General features: G+C 42.1%; 1 protein-coding gene and 1 long non-coding RNA gene across 3 annotated transcripts; one reads left to right on the top strand and one right to left on the bottom strand.

The window, feature by feature from the left end:
• Positions 1–2,533: 2,533 nt before the first annotated feature.
• On the bottom strand, positions 2,534–4,163 carry LOC144386303 (uncharacterized). Its single transcript, XR_013451993.1, has 2 exons — positions 4,026–4,163; positions 2,534–2,771 (listed from the first exon to the last, which is right to left on the bottom strand). It is a non-coding gene; the product is annotated as an uncharacterized LOC144386303 (long non-coding RNA).
• On the top strand, positions 3,591–7,123 carry stc1 (stanniocalcin 1). Of its 2 annotated transcripts, none has more exons than XM_040196548.2 (4): positions 3,591–3,922; positions 5,469–5,611; positions 5,754–5,965; positions 6,501–7,123. In XM_040196548.2, the coding sequence occupies exons 1-4, from the start codon at positions 3,736–3,738 to the stop codon at positions 6,799–6,801; spliced, it is 843 nt and encodes a 280-aa protein (XP_040052482.1). In that variant the 5' UTR covers positions 3,591–3,735; the 3' UTR covers positions 6,802–7,123. The 2 variants fall into 2 exon arrangements, with proteins under 2 accessions (XP_040052482.1, XP_040052483.1); XM_040196549.2 differs by having other exon boundaries at positions 3,601–3,922; positions 5,472–5,611.
• Positions 7,124–7,487: the final 364 nt, after the last annotated feature.

Here is a 7,487-nt window from a genome sequence, read left to right as displayed (position 1 = left end):
CACCCTGAAGGACACTTCACAGCAGCACACATGCTTATGTTTGACTAGGAGACACTACACTGAGAAAACTCAATCCAGAACTACACCTACAAATATTACTATCTGATACCTGATGCATTAACATCTCGAAACCAATAGATCATTCGAATAATTACTTGACACATCTTTCCAAATCACTCCAGGTGAGCATTAATCTGCAATACAAGCAAAGGTCAAATGACGGAGGGCTGAGATAATCACAAAATCCATCCATATGGGTCACATACTGTAGATGGAATTTTTGGGGGCGGTTTTCTGTCACAGTGCACATATTTTAAAAGAAATTAAATTTAGTTATAACTATGAATTAAAACAACTTTGTTACATCTAGGGAAAACGTCAGAAACACTGGATGTAAAAACACTCTTGTGAACTTGTGGACAACAAATGTAGCCTCACTGTTTGAAACCACGTCACACCCTCGGCCCGCTGCTGGAAACAAGGTGTCACGTGTTTCCACGTGTTGTATGTCGTGTTCACCGTTTAACTTTCACTGTACAAACAGTTGTTTGTGTCCCACGTATGTTTTAGTTTCATTTTCCAATTTTAGTCACATTTCAAGAACAAGTAGTAGTAACAAGAAACGTAGTAATTTGAACCCAAAACATAATGTGTTTTTCATTAATCCAACTGATGCAAAGGGTACTTTATTTTTAAACTCCTGATTGACAATGAAGTGTCTATGCTTAACATGAGTATAATACTTTTGTATTTATTACATCAAACGTTTGTATTAATTATACATCACTAAGGATGACACTTGTTGTTGTAAGGTTGTTTCTGCACAACTATAATAAATGCAACAGAATGACATTTTTAAAGTACTCGTCCACAGTCCTTTATCCACGTTGTGGAAACAGGATCATTACACGTTCCACGTGTCCTTCGGTATTATTCTCTTCTTTTCTCTTCGCAGAGCAACAAATCTCAAACTAATGCTGGGAAAAGGGAAAAACAAAAACCTTTTCTAGTGTAATGTTTGGTCCTAATGTTTCAAGAGGCAGGACAGCAGTGTGTTTTCATTCCTGCCTCCAGATGTATATCCTATGTTACTTGTGTTGGATACACATTCAGGAATGTAAATCCCCTGAGCTATGGCGTTATGTTCATGTCATGCAGACATCTGTTTGAGGAAGAAAAACCCATTCAGAGACAGAGGAACTAATGAATGTAACTCTTTAGAGAGTAAGTACGAGTATTTTGTTGATTTACATCATGCCATTTTCCGAGGAGTTGTGGATTCCACGGGCCACAACAAAACGAGAGTGGCATTTGTTAATTCTAGCCTTTCAGTTTAACTGTTCAGTCTCTCCACAGAGACCAAATGTCCGTTTGGTCGCTCCTCTTCTGGTTGTTGATTGACTTTCCTCGAACAAAATGAACTGGATAAAAAGCTTTATTGCAGACTTTAGCTATATTTATCTTCCATTTGTTCTTGCTTGATGAAAGGTCAGCTTCCCATGCATTACATTCATTTAAAAATAGCAACCGCAACAAGCAGTTGCATAAGATTCATCTTCAATGCAAATTGATCTGTAATCAGAGCATCCGTTTAGCCACCTCAATGTAAATAAATGCAAAACTCTCACGCTACATTTGTCCTTTCAGTGAACTCTGCCCTCTATCTCCATGCCAGTGTTGTCTGTTTTTTTGTGGAAAAAAAAGGTGAACCACCTTGTTCTACCAGACAAAGGAATTCATTATCCTTTCCCCAGAGGACGCAGAAGTGGTCTCCTCAAATATGTTTGTGGTATGGCTACGCTCCAAAAAGGAGGAGTCTGCAGTGTTTTTACAAGGACGAGACTGACTTCCAAAAACTCATAAATAAACACAACTCCTGTCTTCAGTTTCAATGGAGCCCCCCCCCCCCCCCCACCACCTCTCCAACCAGCTCGAGGGAGAAAGCACAGAGAAGCAATAAATGCAAGAGTAGCTAAATATTCATGGCAAGCATGAATATGAGCCCAACATCTGACTCAAATCTTATATTGTTCACATCGCTGTATTTCTTCCCGTGTCTATTTTTTCCTCTTTTTGGAGTGCTGACACAAGCAATAAGTGAGCATCCTGGTCTTTGACATGCTGCTCTCTACAGGGAGGGGAACCTGTCATAACTTTGCAAAGTAATTTACTGTAACAGAAAGAGAAGCTTGAGGTAAGAAGTAGACAGTCCTAATGTGTAGCTTCTGCACTACGGGGACTTGGATGTTGATGGATTGTGATAACAGCTCATTCATTAAGCTGTTACGTACGTTCACATAATCTTTCCATTACAAAGAATATGGTTGCAGCTAGCAAGGGCCCATATTTGGATTCACCAGAGGAGATAAGGTGCCAACAGCTTGACATCATGTCCACCTGAAAACGCTCAGGGAAAAATGAGGGTTGTATCACAAAGATTTCCAAAGACAAGCAGATGACAGAAACGCCATAACGTAAGTGATTTCAAATTAAATGAAAGGACGTAACACAAATTTTCACACACACGCATGACTTGAATCACTTTGAAGTTTGTCTGTTCACCATTTATTTTTCACTTTTACTCCACACTCTTGTGATCAGGACAACTCCTTTTCCTTGTGTCTGAATCTGTATGTTGTAGTTGAGCGCTGCACTGGGTGAGGAGGCGTGTGGCCTCCGTGATCAATGATAGCCGAGTCCCACACACCATCCTCTGTATGCCGGCACGTGCAACTGAAAGTTAGCGGACTCTGAGCCAACATTTCACAGTCCTGGGAAGAGGAGAGTGGAGAATTGGGTCAACAACACAGGTAGATTATCTCCATATTAAGTAAATTCCCTTAGGTTAAAAAAAAAGATGGTGTCATCACTCAGCACGGTTCAAGGAAATGATAATGTGATAAAATATTTGTACAGAGGCATTTAAGTGTGACAGGTTATGCCACACTTGAATAAAACAAAGCTTGGTCAGTTAGTTTGGGGGTGGGATTTGCATTTCTTGATGATGTTGATGTTGAAGAGTGAGCATGACAATAATTATGTGATTATATAACTAATATTCCGACCTGTCATAGCGTCATGTCAATTTCCAAATTTGTCGTTTTCAAATATTAGTAAACCGTTCCATGCTGAATTTTATATCAGAAATTAGATTGAAGACTGACTATACTTTTTATTAATCTTATTCTATAAAGATGCAGGAAGGCTCTCTTACTTTGGAAAGATATTCTGTCAGTGTTGTGGTCTGTTGTAAATATACAGTTCCACAACGGAGTACTATTTATAATTTATGGAAGCATTAACTTAACTTTTAACACAGAATGATTACATCACGTTTACAATGTAGAGAAGAAAAGAATGACCATTACATTGCATACATTCTATTCTCATCCATAAATCAGTGTACTGCATAAATACCAATGTTGTCATTGAGGCACTTGAATTATTCCCAAACTATGCAGGTCGATCTCACTGCTGCACTGCTGGTCAACGATCTTATCAATTAGAACGTGAGGACCACGGTGCTGAATGCAGCGCTCTGATTGGTCCAAAAGCAGACTCGTAACGTTCAGCGCTCCCATATAAACCCATGCAGACTTGACATCGGTGCGATCTGTCATGCAAGTCCAAGCCATAGTGAGGAGTCCAGTGTGAAGACATCATCTACTGCAGCCTACTTGTAATAACCTACATTGTGTTCTCGGGCGCTGCAGGAGGAGCTTTTTTTGGAGCGTTATGCTTATGAATTACACGCACAGCAGGAGGCGCCTCTTTACATTTAGTTACATTATCTGTGATAAGAGGACGATGCCTTTGTGGACGGGACTTTTTCTCCTGGTGGTGCTGAACGCGTCTGCATATGAACTGGATCAAAACGAGTCTTATTCGCCCAGGAGAACACGCTTTTCCGCCAACAGCCCTTGTAAGTAGCACGCTGCATTTCCCAGAGCGCACTGCTTGCCTTTCTCTCCTCTCCTCTTTTTCCCTTTTTAACACACCATTTCCACAATAGACAACGGGCTTACCTTTGCTCGTTTACTACACTGACATCGGGATTTGTCTCATTTGTTTGGCCTCTGCAGTCTTTTCTGTCTGAAGAAGCGCGTTGAGTCATGATAAGGGCTGCGGGATTGAGGCTGGTGCTTTTCGCCGGTGTCCTGCCGGCAACAGATGAGCATTGAGCTCGCTGCTGACACCTGAGAAGCGCAGGCTGTGTCATGCCGGCGGATCTCTTTCTCGTGGCTTTGGCTGCTGCACACGTCCCACTATACATCATTTATAGTGGACTTGAGGTTGCTCTAGGTGCATGCAACAGAAGGCGTCACGCAGCCTTAAAGTCAGAACAAGGCTGTGTGTTGCAACCTCACTAGTTCGCATGCCTTGTTCGACAGGTGAAATAAATGCCTGATTTATAATCCCCTACTATAGGCAGAAATTAATCAACAGGGTGTGGGTGCATGGCTTCGTTCAGATGTTGACTTTTCCTTTTTTTTAACACTACGGTACAGCCCAGTGATAATTGGCGGTGGGTGAGGGATGCTGACTCCCTCCTGCAGGAACTGCTTTATCATTGTAAGATTTGCTGCTCACTCTGTATTTTAAGAGCAAGCTCTGGTCCCGATGTCAGGCAGACTTCATCTGACCATGCGGGTCATCATCAGGCCCCAGGTTTAAAGTCTGCCAAGAAGGTTTAGTCTCCGCGGGGATATTTCTTAATGGTTATAAGCCAATTATTTGGATACACTGATTTAATGATTGTGTTTTGTAGCTTATTGTTAGTGTAAAATCGCATGTCCATTGTATACACTTGGGGCCGTGTTCCTTATGGCTAGGGTTAGATTTGGGGAATTGGATTGAATGATGTTGCAGGGTGGCTGTTTTATATGTTTTACATAGACGGGGATCAAGGTTACTTTTGGGTTAATCAGTCTAATAACTAATCCAGTCATGTGACCTTCCTGAATGAGTATAGCAACATTTTCCGAACATGTATTTAATTAATTAGATATTCACAGGAACATTTCTGGGATGTGAGTGGACTGTTACATGTTAATAGTTGATATTACAGTGGTTTTCTCAGTGATTCCTAAAAATCAGCTTGACAATTATGTCCATGTGTTTGTATGTATGTATGTATGTTAATGGGGCACGCTAACCGTTTTTAGTAAACCCTTTTGAATGTCTGGTGCTGTTCATCCATGGCCTTCTGAAAATAACCAAATAGTGGAATGTGGTTTCTGCCAAGAGCCAAGTGCATTTGTGCTAAATAGTGTCTGAGACTGTCTGAGTCGTAAGGTGTCCAAGTCCCAATTTGCCCCAAGGGACTATATGTCTTTTGTAAATCACCAAAACATGAAAATTTGCCTTTGTTTGCCACATTGTTTAGCTAGAACCCTGTGATTGTGTAGTGATTCCCAGTGAGCCCACTGCTGGCTACCCTGCTGATGGTTCATTCTCTGTACCCACAGCAGATGTGGCGCGCTGTCTCAACAGTGCCCTCCAAGTTGGCTGCGGGGCCTTCGCCTGCCTGGAAAACTCAACTTGTGACACAGATGGCATGCATGACATCTGCAAGTCCTTCCTTTACAGTGCTGCCAAATTTGACACTCAGGTATACACTTCAATTCATTTCACAAAAACTTCAACTTCAGTACGCCATCCTCAATTTCCTACTGTGCATGTGAGCTTGTGTGGGATTATACGGGTGTAACTCTCAGGGCAAGAATGTGTGAAGCACTGCTGTGTTTTTACAGGGTAAAGCATTTGTGAAGGAGAGCCTTAAGTGCATTGCCAATGGCATCACCTCCAAGGCATTCTCCACCATCCGCCGCTGCTCCGCCTTCCAAAGAATGATATCGGAAGTCCAAGAGGAGTGTTACAGCAAGCTGGATATCTGCACTGTAGCGAGATCAAATGCAGATGCTATTGGCGAAGTGGCACAGCTGCCCAGTCACTTCCCCAATAGGTGAGCTCTTCTCCCACTGAACAACAAGTAGATTTAAGTTGCAATCTGGAGACATAAGATACGTTGCTCCGCACTTGTTACGGACATGTCAGAGTTTGAAGCTTATTATGTGCAACAGGCTGCTATTTATTAATAGTGAATATGACATATGTTCAACAACCACAAATATGCTGCCATGTTGCCAATTCCACTTTTCAGTTATGCAGCAAAGCAGATGGAAACATTTTAATTGATTTCAAAGCTTTAGTTGTTATCTGATTCATTCATTTTTTTCTAGGATGAAAAAATAATTAAATGGGAACATTTTGGTGATGCTGTTATACCTGTGGGATTGTAGTTTGGGACTGAATTCAAAGGGCTATACAGTATGGTGAAGCTCAAGGCTTAGTTGCGAACCATATGAATGACATCATACTATAGAGCAATGGTGCAAATTCACAGAAATACTTATAACAGATATGACAAAATGGCAAGTTGTTTTTTGGCTTGCGACTCTGAAACGGACTCTCTGTGATGCTTTGTTTTGTTGTCCTAGGTTTTATGGTAAGCTGCTACAGAGCCTGATGGACTGTGATGAGGACACAGTGGACCGCATTAGGACCAGCATGGTGTCGCGGCTGGGCCCAGAGATGACCATGCTTATTCAGCTGCTGCAGAACAAGCCCTGCCCATCCACTGCTGTGGCTGCAGCTGCCGCTATCCCAACTGAAGTGGAGGGCCGTGGGAGCTGGCGCTGGTCCATGGGTCCCCATATGTACAAGATCCAGCCTAATCTGCGAAACAGAGACTCTGCCAGTCATTTTGGCAAAAAGCGCTCTGGCAGCGACAGCTCCTAACTTCCACTCCGATTCAGAAGCTCCACACACTCCTCAACACATGATGAAAGCTCCTCTATTCCCTAGAGGTGATAAAATCCCTTCCACCGCTAGACTGGAAGTTATACAAACATACATCCCTAGGGAACGCGATTAGGGTCGGTTGTTGTTATATTGTATATCCTACGCTTTAGGCTTGAGAGAACCCCCATTCCATCGAGTCCGCTCACAGTTCGGGTTGAAGATGAGGCCGTTGCATCTCTGCGACGTGGTCCTGTCCGCTCCTCTTCACCTCCTCCAACGAGTCTTTTGATGCCAAGCGAAAAAAGAAAAAGAAAAGAAAAAAACAGCCATATAGGTTTACGCCTCTAGAGAACAAGTCCTAACTTTAAATGATAGTTCAATCTCATAATCCCGGCATTTAATCATGAGTAGAGTTCAGTAGGGTTATTATTAGTTCACTGATAGGAATGGGACGTTATTGGTAGATGTATGTAATAAATCTCAGATGAGTCCAAATTGTGAGCATGAGATGTGGAAATTAGTTTCAAATCCTTTTTCTGAATAACATCACAGTTAGATGTACTGTGTACTGAGTTATCTGAGACAGCCATAGCTCGCTCACACGGAGTGAGGTCTGTAGAGGTTTCATGATGACCTTTGAATTACCTTAAACTGACCAAAAAACTCCCCTCAATGCTATTCAT

This window comes from Gasterosteus aculeatus, chromosome 13, assembly GCF_964276395.1.
Source record: "Gasterosteus aculeatus chromosome 13, fGasAcu3.hap1.1, whole genome shotgun sequence".
NCBI lineage: Eukaryota > Metazoa > Chordata > Actinopteri > Perciformes > Gasterosteidae > Gasterosteus > Gasterosteus aculeatus.
This window is presented reverse-complemented; position numbering and strand designations above follow the sequence as displayed.

Excerpts from the sequence above, each read along its gene's own strand:
- stc1 (XM_040196548.2), top strand. The coding sequence starts at position 3,736 with ATGCTTATGAATTACACGCACAGCAGGAGGCGCCTCTTTACATTTAGT. Across the intron at positions 3,923-5,468 it reads CTTTTCCGCCAACAGCCCTT|CAGATGTGGCGCGCTGTCTC; the intron begins GTAAGTAGCACG and ends CTGTACCCACAG. Across the intron at positions 5,612-5,753 it reads CTGCCAAATTTGACACTCAG|GGTAAAGCATTTGTGAAGGA; the intron begins GTATACACTTCA and ends GTGTTTTTACAG.